The 12,405-nt window shown below is 35.5% G+C and overlaps 1 protein-coding gene across 1 annotated transcript; it reads left to right on the forward strand.

Annotated features, from left to right (window-relative positions):
• The first annotated feature begins 4,701 nt into the window (after positions 1-4,701).
• Positions 4,702-10,110, forward strand: si:dkey-43p13.5 (paired mesoderm homeobox protein 2). The gene is made up of 3 exons (XM_048192927.1): positions 4,702-6,972; positions 7,913-8,070; positions 9,217-10,110. Exons 1-3 carry the CDS (start codon positions 6,747-6,749, stop codon positions 9,640-9,642), a joined length of 810 nt encoding a protein of 269 aa, XP_048048884.1. The 5' UTR covers positions 4,702-6,746; the 3' UTR covers positions 9,643-10,110.
• Positions 10,111-12,405: the final 2,295 nt, after the last annotated feature.

A 12,405-nucleotide genomic window follows, 5' to 3' on the forward strand; every position in this document is an offset into this window, starting at 1 on the left:
AAGTGTCACTCCAATGAGTATTAATGTTATTATGCATTGTTCCAAGAGCCTGTGCTGGCATATCCTCAGGAGAATTTGATCGCTTCAAAGCTGATATCAGAGGCTGTGGATTGAGATAAGATTGAAAAAAAGATTTTTATGTTCACCAAGAGTAAATTTATTTGATCAAAAATAGAGGTGAAAACAGTAATATTGTGAAATATTATTACAATGCAACATTAAAGGATTAGTTCACTTTCAAATGAAATTTTCCTGAATATTTCATCCAAGATGTTCATTTCTTTCTTTCTTCAGTTAAAGAGAAATTAAGGTTTTTGATGAAAACATTCCAGGATTTTTCTCCTTATAGTGGACTTCAATGGGCACCAAACGGTTGAAGGTCAAAATTACAGTTTCAGTGCAGCTTCAAAGGGCTTTAAACAATACCAGACGAGGAATAAGGGTCTTATCTAGAGAAACGATCGGTCATTTTCGGAAAAAAATATAAATGTATTTGCTTTATATAAACAAATGATCGCCTTCCATGTGCTTCCGCAAAAACCACACTTTTGTATTCTTCAAAAAGCTTACGCTATATGTCCTACACCTTCCCTATTCTACTTACAGAAAAAATTTTCATTCCGTAAGTAGAATCATTTCTCTAGATAAGACCCTTATTCCTCGTCTGGTATCGTTTAAAGCTCTTTGAAGCTGCAATGAAACTCATTTTGACCTTCAACCATTTGGGCTCCAGTGAAGTCCACTATAAGGAGAATAATCCTGGAATGTTTTCATCAAAAACCTTAATTTCTTTTCCACTGAAGAAAGGAGGACATGGACATCTTGGATGACATGGGGGTGAGTAAATTATCAGGAAAATTTTATTTGAAAGTGAACTAATCCTTTAATCATGTATTTCGAATCAGTGGTTCGGAGCGTGTATCAAACTTCCAAAGTCACGCCCCGCAGTGGTGAACCGTTGAAATTTCAAAACACTTATGATGTAACGAAGCCTCGTTTATCATGTGACAGTTTGATACATGCTCCGAACCACTGATTCGAAATAAAAGATTTGTAAAGCTTCATGAAGCAGTGTTTTGAAATCACCCATCACTAGATATTGTTGAATAAAGTCGTTATTTTGTTTTTTCGGCGCACAAAAAGTATTCTCCATCACTTCATAACATTAAGGTTCAACCACTGTAGTCACATGAACTGATTTAAATATGTCTTTAGTAGCTTTCTGGTCATTTAATGTGTTAATTATCTTGCCGCCAATGGAGGCGTCACTGAGCCATTTTTGGGTGAACTAACCCTTTAATGTTGAAAACAGTTGAAAATGGTTGAATAGTGATTCTTGTGAGCAGGAAGTTTGGAGAACGACATTTATTTGAAATAGAAATCTTTTGTTGTATTCATTAGTTTAATTTTTTTATGAACTCAAAGCATTCTTAATGAATAAAAGTAAAAAAAAAATCATACTGACTCCAAACTTTTGAATTATAGTATGTACAGACATTATTTATTGATTGATTATTGACTATAATAGTAAAAAAATATATAATCTCAAAGATTTATTGTAAGGACATTTAGTTTAGTTTTTAAATGAACAATGTAAAATCTAGGTCCTGAAGCAAAACTAGTTGAGAAACGTTTAAATTCACTTCAGTTTTGGTATAGGATGCAGACCGAAGAATATGGCTATAGTTTTATGGGGTTTTCATTAGTGAGTTACCTTTCTCTTTGAGATTTTAACAAGAAGTTTATTTCTGCCTTCAACAGCCACATATTAATGCAAGATTCATTTCCAATTTCTGAAGAAGCAATTAACCCCTCTAAATTATAATCCAGCATCAGAAATATATCAATCAAGAGAACTTATGCCACATTAAGAAACATTTGAAATGGGAAGCGGCATCTTGAATTAAGCCTATCAAATAGTATTCTCTGTTTATTGTTTGATGATGTTGGACGACCCATTCAGGCAGTCTTATATTTCAATGATTTGCTTTAATTAGGATTCGGTATTAAAACAACTGACATTAGAGACTTCACCCTCAGTGGAGTTTTCACGCTCTTGTCTTGATTCCTCTGTCTGATTTAAAGAAAACTTAATCTCTTTGTATGTTTTCGGTAAAGCCCAGAAGCACTTTGAGTCATTGTTGATGCTGTGAGTTGTTGTTAAGCCCCTGTGTATTCAAATGACGGCACACAGTCTCGGACAAGTGCGAGTCTAAAAGATCAATACAGGCCTGCATGATCTACTGCCATTGTTGCCCTAATGCCTCCTTCGATAATGCTCTAAAATCTCTTTGGCTCCTTTTTTTGGTTTCACATACAATTTTTTTTCAGGCCTAGTGGTTACAAATCTCGGCTGGCAACTGGAAATTTGTAGGTTCAAAGCCTGCAAGTAGTGATTTCTAAGCTTTCACCATTGTGCCATTTAGGAATGTAACCCCAGGATGTCCCACGCTTTGGATAAAAGTGGCCTTTCTATATTTCCAGATGTATTTGAACCCTGCCAGATTGTTGCTGGAAAAGGATATACAAGCATTCTCTGATAATTACCATTCTGAAAGTATGAGGAAAGCAGGTAGGACTTAGATCCCTCGATGTTTTGACAGCTGCATGAAGAGTTTTTGTCCTTCAGTGCTGTTGTGGCCTTAAAGTCAGTGACTCACTCAACCAAGATCTGCCCAGCTGTGTACCGTGGATGTCTGGATCTGATCAAAGTTAGCGCAGGATTAGCGGTTAACACCGATGCTGGTGACAGCTCTTGAATCTCTCCGCAGTTTGATCTGATTAGCGGATAGAGGGTGGATAAAGATGATTGCGAGGTGAAATGTTCCTGGGAATTAATTCACACACCTGTGTTTTGTTCTCAGAGAGATCATGACAACTCTTCGCGTATCCGTCAACAACAGGGATGCAGATGTTTGGCGTGTGATGCTGTCTGCTTTCAGTATAAATGTCTGAAACAGGAAGAATTTCTGTTATTCCAAGTTATCAATCATCCATAGCCTCTTTTTAAACATTATTGTGTTGTAACCAGTCGTTTCGGTGTGACTTCACCCACATATGACACTTCTATCATCATTTACTCACCCTTGTGTTGGTCTGAATCCATGAGACTTCTATAGGACACATATTTTGAGTCTTCTGAAGTCATATGATGGCTATGCATTATGTACAGATCACAATTTTAGTTGTTATACACTGATCATTTTTATTTCCAGTGAACTAATACAACCAGATCATTGAGTCGAGGAACTTGAAGCTGCAATATGCTACATGAATTTTGCCCCGATTTACAATCTGGAAGAATTGACAATAGTGGCCGGGCAGGTGGAGTGTACACTCTAAAAAAAGCTGGGTTGAAAATGGACAAACCCAGCGGTTGGTTAAATGTTTGCACAACCTGCTGGGTAGCTTTATTTCACTCAACTATTGTTTAAAAATTACTGTATTGCTTGCTTAAAATGAACCCAAAGTATGTTGAAATGAAGGTGAGACACCCCAGGTGAATAGGGTAAAAAAATTAATTAATAGATATCACCATACTTCCCCAGCTGATTGATTACATAAAAAATTGCAAACATTTTTTGTATCGCAAGTTTTATAAAATGTAATGTTTAAATATGCAAATGAGACGTTATCTAATTAAATATGCACTAATTTGCATAAATTTCTAGAACAAAAATCGGAATATTGGATGATGTCAGGTTCACAGTTCTCGTTTAATTTTTTGGACATATTAAATTCAAAGGTTTTTATAGAGGGAATTTTGGATATCTCTTTTTATCACTCCATAAATCAGAAAATACTATCAACAGCCCGAAAAATATATATATTTTCACCATTTATTTTAGGAATAAAATGTTGTATAAAATCAGGCAAATTATATATCATCAAATCCCTCTGTAAAAACCTTCAGAATATAGATAGGGATAAAACTGTAAAGTTTGGTTTATGTAAGTTCTGCTGAAGTGGAGATTTCTGACTCAGAGCAGGAGAAAAAACTCATTTTGAGAAAACGGCCTTTAAAGATATTTACTGTAACTGAAATCTATAGATGCAAATAGATAAAGTGCTATAAAATGTACACTTAAAAGTGCATTTTGGATGTTTTCTTTCCACCAGTCTGAAAAAAACACTTTATGAAAAGCCAAAAAGTGCAAAATCTCAAAATTGACAGGTGCCTGAAAAAACAGTGTTTTTGGCTGTAGTGTCTCCCCTTAACATTTATTAATGTTTAATAAGTGAACGTTTATTAATAAGTTTAATGAATAATAATTAAACAATAAACATTTATTAAATTGCTTATTAATAAATGTTCACCAATATTTGATATTGTTGCATCTAGTAATTATGAGTCTGATTATTAATTTCCAACCTATTTTGGGTTCATTTTAAGCCAGTCATATAGTCATTTTTAAACAACAGTTGGGTTAAGTAAAACTGCCTTTGTTGGGCAAACATTTACCCAACTGCTGGGTTAAAATATAAGCCAATTGCTGAAATGTCCATTTTTAACCAAAACTTGGGTTGTTTTTAACCCAGCATTTTTTATGTGTTGGGCACAAACTCAGATTTTTTTAAGTTCAGACTATCTTAGAGTTGTCAAAAGTGCCGACTTTGGTACCAATCGGTACTGAAATTTTAAAAATGTGACACTTTGACCGCTGTTGAGCGGATTCGTAAACACCTCTGATTGGTCGTTGTGTTGTGATTGGCCCACAATGATCAACGCACGGGAGCATTTGAAAGCACACGTCTATCAGCGGACTGGTTCGCGATAGACGCCTGCTTTCAAACGCTCCTGTGTGTATCTGTGTAAGCACTTGGTGAAGAGCTTCATTGATGACTTTTTACCATGTTTTTGAAGCGTTGATCATTGAAGCCGATCACAGACATATCTGATGAGTGCGTGAACACAATGGCCAATCAGAGCAGAGGTGTTTACAAATCCGCTCAACGCGTCATATTTTTGAAATTCCAGTAACTAGGTACCAAAGTCGGTACTTTTGACAGCTCTACAGAGGATATTAAACATGTTTGATATTTTGAGCCGATTTTAGAGCACATATTGTTTTCATTTGTCACATCTCCTAATTTTTAGCGAATTGAAAGTCTTTTATTGCACGATGCCCAGTTTTCTCCCTGTAACCATTTACAAAGTTGCCAAATATTGTTTTAAAATCTGTTCAGATTTTAAAAGTTGTGTAGTGTATTCCAGCCTTTAAGAATCATTCATGCTAGTGAATTGGGATGGTCCAAGCCATTGATTCATCCATGTCATCAATACTACACATCAGTTTTGGAACTTGACACTCTCAATTCTCAATAAATTTCAAAATGGAAAAGAGGACGTTCTTCAGAAATTCACCTTTTGTGCTCATGCCGTCATGCAGTCAAATACATGAGGGTGAGTAAATGATGACTGAATCATGGGTGAAGTATTCATTTAACAATTCTCTATTATCTACATGAAAAGAGTATAATTTTTTACTCTGTTTGACATGCTGTAGTGAATAGTGTGGCATTCCTCTCTAAGTACAATTTGGTCTTAGTTGGGAAAGTGATCTGTTTTCAAAGACCGGAGATCCATGACCCAAAACCATTGTTAGTGAACTCTGTCCTTAGCTCAGGACTGAACAATACACCTTGTTTGGACAGGTGATCTTATTCCTAATGTGAAGAAGGCTTTGAGTGAGATAACAGGCTTAGGCGTCTTTTGGAACAAAGGCGTTGGGTTTTAATCTGACAGCAGAATTCCCGGTTGATGCCACACATTCTCCATTTCAGAGGGAAAAACGCTTTCGCCATGTTGATTATAAAAACTCATCAAAGCCTTTCCTGAAGGATTTTTTCATTTAGTCATGTTGTATCGCAAATGAATGTCATACAAACACCCAAATGCTGCAAATGGGCTTGTAAATGAATGTCAATTATGTGGGCCAATTAGTGTGATGTGTTTACTGTGTAAACAGAGGCTGTTTGTTTGTGCTCTCTGCAGATTTCAACTAAAGCTCTGTTTGTATTGGGTTTCCTTACTGAACGTTTCTCAGCTGTGAACCTTTTGATTCTCCCTTAATGATTTAATATCCATCTGTTATATCTGCGCGTTTTAAGATCTAAACCTTGTACGCGATTACACAGAAAGCAAAGCGAGAGCGCCAAACAGGTCTCGCTGGCGGTTGTACGTGTCTTTGAAAGCATTTGCAGCTCACGAACGGTGCATTTCCCCCCGTTTTCTCACCGCACTCCAATTCCAAATGTCTGCTTTGTCATATTAATAAGTGAACACAGAAGCTGAAGAGTGCCCAAACTTGTCCATGGAATACTTCAGAATGACAGGCCTTTCCATATACTCCTCCCCAAATGGAGCTGGGAGATATTACTCATTTACTCCTTCAGCATAGCCGAGGTGTGGATTAGGAGGCATTAGGTGTCACCGTGGATGTCTCCTGAAGAGTGATGCTGAAGAAGCCTCTCTTAAATGAAGCATGGATTTAATGGTCCCCTATGATTGGGTGCTTCCCTTCAAACCCAGCCCTGTTTTACTAGGATTATTGGTCATAGGTGAGTCATGTGACTCAGGGAGAGGGTGGGACTCACACCTGATTCAGGTGAGAAAAGAAGTCTTGACTCTGGAGCTATGAAGGTCTTCTAAGGAGCTCTCTTCCAACTTTGTTCTTCTGTAACCCTTCAGACCATCTATTTCTGGAATTTTCTCTGGACCAAAAGGACCTTGCTGAACTTGGGCCATGTTTGGCACTGGGCATTTGGTGTCTCCTCTTTCTTCTGCAGTTTTCCACTCTTCGGCTGCACACTTCTTCCCAGCGTTCCCCAGCAGGTTGAGCTCACCACAGATCCTCATCCCCGGGCCTCTGTTCAGCTACGAGCTCCTGCGCAGTTACCTGCAGCCTGAGCCCTGCAAACAGGCTCTGCTATTGGCCGCTCAGTCTGTAGGACACCATGCTGAGAATATCGGTGAGCTCAATGCAACTTATGGGTCATTTATGTTGTAACAACTAATATTTTATATGAAGTTTTCATTTGAGAGTGTATATATATATAATGTATAATGTATAATATGTGTGTGTATATATATAATATACATTATATATATATATATATATATATATATATATATATATATATATATATATATATATATATATATATATATATACACACACGCACACATACATATATACAGTACATATATATATATATATACATATTAGTACAACCTGCCTGTCATGTTTTGTGATAATGACTGTCCTACTGTACATTTTCCCACTTGCTACAAGATAAATAAATATATGTGTATGAAATATTTATTTTGCGTTGAAATCACTTTATTATGTGCGACGACAGAGGCCACATAGTGATACGAGAGACATTTAGGAAATTGATTGCCTACAGCAGCAATCAATTATACAGTTTAATAAATATTTGACCGCAGAACCGTAACTGACTAATCAGAATCAAGTATGCCAGAGAGCTGTGTAATAAAATATATAAATAATATATGTGTAATAAAATATGTAAATAAAACCTTTGAGATAAGATTGCTCTCTTATATAAGCTTGTGTTGTGTGGGGGAAAGCTTTGACTAGTGAGGTATAGCTTTGGGAGTTGTATATTTATTTAGGTGAGTTGCTCTTAATAATACATATGTGTAGCGTTTATTAAGAGAGGCCATTTGTAAATCATATTCTCATAATTGTCCATCCTCATTTTACAGCATTTAATAGGATTCAAAATGTTTACAAAGGATTGGCTAACAGCTCGTAACTAACAATCAATTATCCGGCTCTGCTGAAGAGGGCTTAATGAACGCTGCGCTAATTATCCAATCTAGAGCCATTAGTTCCTTGTCAGCCTCTGGCAATTGTCTAATTGGTGGCTGCGATGTGGCTTCCAGATGAACCCCGGCCAGTGAAGCAGCGGCGAGCTCGGGCCAACTACAGCAGCTGGCAGCTGGAAGAGCTGGAGAAGGCCTTCGAGAGCACCCACTACCCAGACGTCTTCATGAGAGAAGCCCTGGCCCTCAGACTCGACCTGATTGAGGCCAGAGTGCAGGTCGCCCTCGCTCTGCTCTCTTTGACTGCTGTGACTCACGGAATAATATGAATTTTAGATAAATATTTATCTGAACCACTGCTAAGATTTTATTTTTAATTGTAATTTCTTTAGCTTTTTGTTTTATTTTCACAAAATTTTAAGCATTGTTCTGGTTCAACGTTCAAAGTGCTTGGTTTTTCCCTCAACATTTTTAGCGAGGAGATGCTATAGTGACATGATAACATTGTAAAAACTTCTAAAAATACAATAATTAATATTTATTACACTATTAAAATGCACTTTTTATATTTTTACTTTTTTTTTTCTACTAAACATACTTAAAATATATTCATTTTTAATATTAGTATTGACTAAAAATTAAAAAAAAACTACTTGAAAGGCAAAACTAGAGAAAGAAAAAAATTCTTAATGAATTTTGACTGAAAATCCTTAAAATAATACTTAAAACTGAACACTGAAAAAAAATTAACTTAAAATAAAAAAAATAAAAAAAAATTATGACATAAGAAATATGTACTTAAGAAGTAAAACTGTGAAAAGGAAGAAAAAAAAGTCTTAATGAGTTTTTTAATTTTTCTTCAATTAAAAATAGTCATTTTTATTTTCTTCTACTAAAAATACTTAAAATAAGAAAAAATCTAAAATCTGGAAAAAAAATTAATTTTGACTAAAAAAACTTGAAATAATAAATGAATACTGAAAAAACTAAAAACTTAAAATAATAGAAAAAAATCAAGTGTTTTGGTTTTCCTATTGATGTTTTAATTATTGTTTTTTTATTATTTTTTTCTACTAAATATTCTTAAAATAAGAAAAATCTACTTGAGAAGAAAATCAAGGGGGGGAAACTATTTTAATTTTCTTAATGAGTTTTAAATAATGATTTTTTTTTAATGAGTAATTTTTATATATATTTTTCAAGTAGGAAGAAAAAAAATCCAAAGCAAAGAGTAAAGATCATGATTAAGTTTCTTTGAGTAGACTTATGTTGCTTTAAGAATTTTAAGGACCTTGTTTTATTTTTATTTTTACAGGAAAACAAAGAGATATTAATACTAATATTGTAAATATTTGCATTATTTAATCTAACTCATATAATCTAAAAAAAGAAATGACAATATCTTTTTTCCTTTGTTCCTCTAGGTGTGGTTCCAAAACCGCAGGGCTAAAATGCGCAGACAGATGAAGCTTCAAAGCCAGGCAGGGGAACAGTGTGTCCAGCACGACAGTGACGACAGACAGATTGAGTCGTCCAGCAGGAACACAGCTCCAGAGGTCCACAGCAGCAACAGCCCATGCTGTGACAGGAAACAGGACAGAGGAAGCCCCACTTGGCCCAAACCCTCCTCATCAGTTATTCACAGCCCTGTAAGCGACGCGCTTCAGCGACCGAGAGATCAGGACGGGTCAGAGGTGCCCAGTGCGGAGGACTTCCGCTGCTGCAGCATTGCCAAACTGAGGGCGAAGGCCAGGGACTATGAAGCAGAGATCCACAGCACTGTGGCCAAGGCCAGCAGAGAGAGGCAGCTGAAGACACGGGTATCTGCCACAGTCCTGGACAGAGACTGAAGCAGCTGTGGCCATCATCCATTACCTCACTCAAATCCCATTCAGTTCATTATTTATTATTATGCACAATTACACACTCAATGAGGTTAAACAATGTGACTGAAAAAAGCAAACAGAAATTTCACCACTCTATTTTGTTCTCAGATTGTCATGATCAGTGTTGGGGGTGACGTATTACAAGTAACTTGAGTTACGTAATCAGATTACTTTTATCAAGTAACTAGTAAAGTAATGCATTACTTTTAAATTTACAACAAAATATCTGAGATACTTTTTTAAAAAAGTAATGCAAGTTTTTCACATGTATTGACTGACAGCTCTCCTGTCCCCATGTTGAGATAAATCGGGTGTAAGAGGTGTTGTGTGTGAACATGATGCTTATGGTTATTGTAGTTCTAGACTAAATGTGAACAGGCATTTACTAATCTCACTTGCACAAAAACAGATTCAGTATTCCTCAAAATGAATAAAAACAGTAAAATGCAAACTCAGAATATTATGCAGAACTGCAATAATTATGTTAAAGGTGCAGTATGTAAGAATTCTGTCCACTAGAGGTCGCTAGAGACCTATTCAAAACAAAAGCGTAGCTTGATGACGGCAAATTTTTATTTTTTAATTTAAAGGGGATTTAAAGGGGCCGCAGCATAAAATCGGCGCGTTTATAATGATGCCCCAAAATAGGCAGTTAAAAAAATTAATAAAAAAAAAATCTATGGGGTATTTTGATCTGAAACTTCACAGACACATTCAGGGGACACCTTAGACTTATATTACATCTTTTAAAAGCATAATCTAGGGCACCTTTAAATGCTGAATGGCTTGTGTTGATAAATGGCATGCAATTCATTTTAAAATGTATTGTATGATGGAGAAAATGCTGTATTACTGTTACTAAAAATAAAGCTGCATCTGATTATGCTATGTTAGCTACTTCACAAAATAGTGTTTTTCTCGAAGGCATGGTAAAGCATGGTACTCGCAAAAAAAAAATCAAGAAAATTAGATTTAAACAATAAGACTAAATGTGTTGAGCTATATAACAATAATTCGTTTTCTGTCTATAAACGTAACCAAACAGTTGTTCCCTTGTCTATTAAAACATGTAATATGTTAAAGCGTCTTTGGTGTTTCCATGGTTTCTACAAAATAAAATGCAATTGACAGGCGACTCCTCACACGTCCCGGAGCCTTGGTTAAAATTGCAATTTTCTCACGATTTACAAATAGTTGGAAACATTTGGGATATTGTAAGTACTCAAGTGAACAAAATATATAACACTGGCCTAGTGGTATTTGGATATTTTACTGCAAAAATATTACATATTGCACCTTTAAATAATACAAATACTTTATGTATTTAATCTCACTTTATTAACCAATGTATTTGCTGTTGACCTTCGATGATCCAATTCCACTATACTAAAAAGCTGACTTGAGATAAACATCATACAACAAACTTCAGTGTCCTTTTCTTCTTTAATCCAGAATGGCAGCACAGCTAAAAGGTTTGTTTGAGCTGCGCCCTCTACTGTACAGGTGTGAAATTGCATTTCCTTCAGCCTGAGGCTTATTGATTTCACTTTTGGTGTGAAAGGCCCTTTACATTTGCCAAAACTTTTTGTTGTTGTTGTTATTAAAAAAACAAACAGCCCAGCACAGGTGAGAAAAAGTAACGTAATGCATTACTTTCCATAAAAAGTAACTAAGTAATGCAATTAGTTACTTTTTTAGAAAGTAATACAAAATTATAAAGCATTACTAAAAAAGTAACTTTCCCCAACACTGGTCACGATGTCATGTATTATGTATTATTTTTAGTTGGTCAGCAGTGTTGCATGTATTTTGTAAAATGTGCAAATACTACATACTAGTTTTGTTTTACTTTTTTGACTACAGACACATGTGAGGTTTATTATTCATTTTAGGTTTTTTAATTTCGTATTTTTATTTGAAGTATTTAATGTTCTTTGATTATTATGATTAGCAACAATTCATACACAGCCTTTAAATCTTTTTGTTTGTTTGCTTCACTTTATGCCTACATCTACACAGATAACAATGTTTTCTCAAATGTTGTTGGACTGACAGCTATAGAGTGAAGAAGAAAAACTATAAGAGGAAACTCTTAGTGATCTCACCGATGGCCAGCTCTTCTATCAGCTATCCTGTTACCCTGTGTGGAAACACAGGATGTCTGCAAGCTGCCACAAGCCCTCCATAAACACAATGGGATGACTGAAAAAATGCCTGTCTTTTCTAACAAATGCTTTTTAAAGATTTCAACACACTTTTTTTTTTTGTATGTATGAAACAACAAAATTCCAAGGCACTTACATGGTTAAGCATAGAAGGCCTTTAATAAATTAAGCTAAATCATTAAAACATTAAAAAATTGTTTCAGCTTGATACAGCCTTCCACAGGATAGACTGTTTTATGTATATTTTTCCACAATAGATACTGATTGTGCTCGTATAATTATTGCATGCTTTTGGAAATCACCTTTATCCCATGTTTCATGCTTAGCATGCTTTTTAAGAAAATCTGCTACTTAAATACACTTCAGACAAGTCCTGGGAAATGTTTGTTCAGGGCTGCGACCCTTGGGAACAATATAACTTCTGAACTGCAGGACCCTGCTGGTATATTTGAAAATGTGGACACTGCACCTGTTCCATGTCAAATGAATTTAAAGGTCCTCAATAAGGGAATTTCCTGAGGGATCAGCAGAATTGCAAAGTCAGCTTCATGCAGTGTTTGTG

The sequence above is a fragment of the Megalobrama amblycephala genome, linkage group LG1, assembly GCF_018812025.1.
Source record: "Megalobrama amblycephala isolate DHTTF-2021 linkage group LG1, ASM1881202v1, whole genome shotgun sequence".
In the NCBI taxonomy this organism is placed as follows: domain Eukaryota; kingdom Metazoa; phylum Chordata; class Actinopteri; order Cypriniformes; family Xenocyprididae; genus Megalobrama; species Megalobrama amblycephala.

What these genes read in the sequence shown, in the direction of transcription:
- si:dkey-43p13.5 (XM_048192927.1), top strand. Translation starts at nt 6,747, where the DNA reads ATGTTTGGCACTGGGCATTTGGTGTCTCCTCTTTCTTCTGCAGTTTTC. An exon ending in ACACCATGCTGAGAATATCG is followed by an intron (nt 6,973 to 7,912) that starts GTGAGCTCAATG and finishes TGTGGCTTCCAG; the next exon opens with ATGAACCCCGGCCAGTGAAG. An exon ending in TGATTGAGGCCAGAGTGCAG is followed by an intron (nt 8,071 to 9,216) that starts GTCGCCCTCGCT and finishes TTGTTCCTCTAG; the next exon opens with GTGTGGTTCCAAAACCGCAG.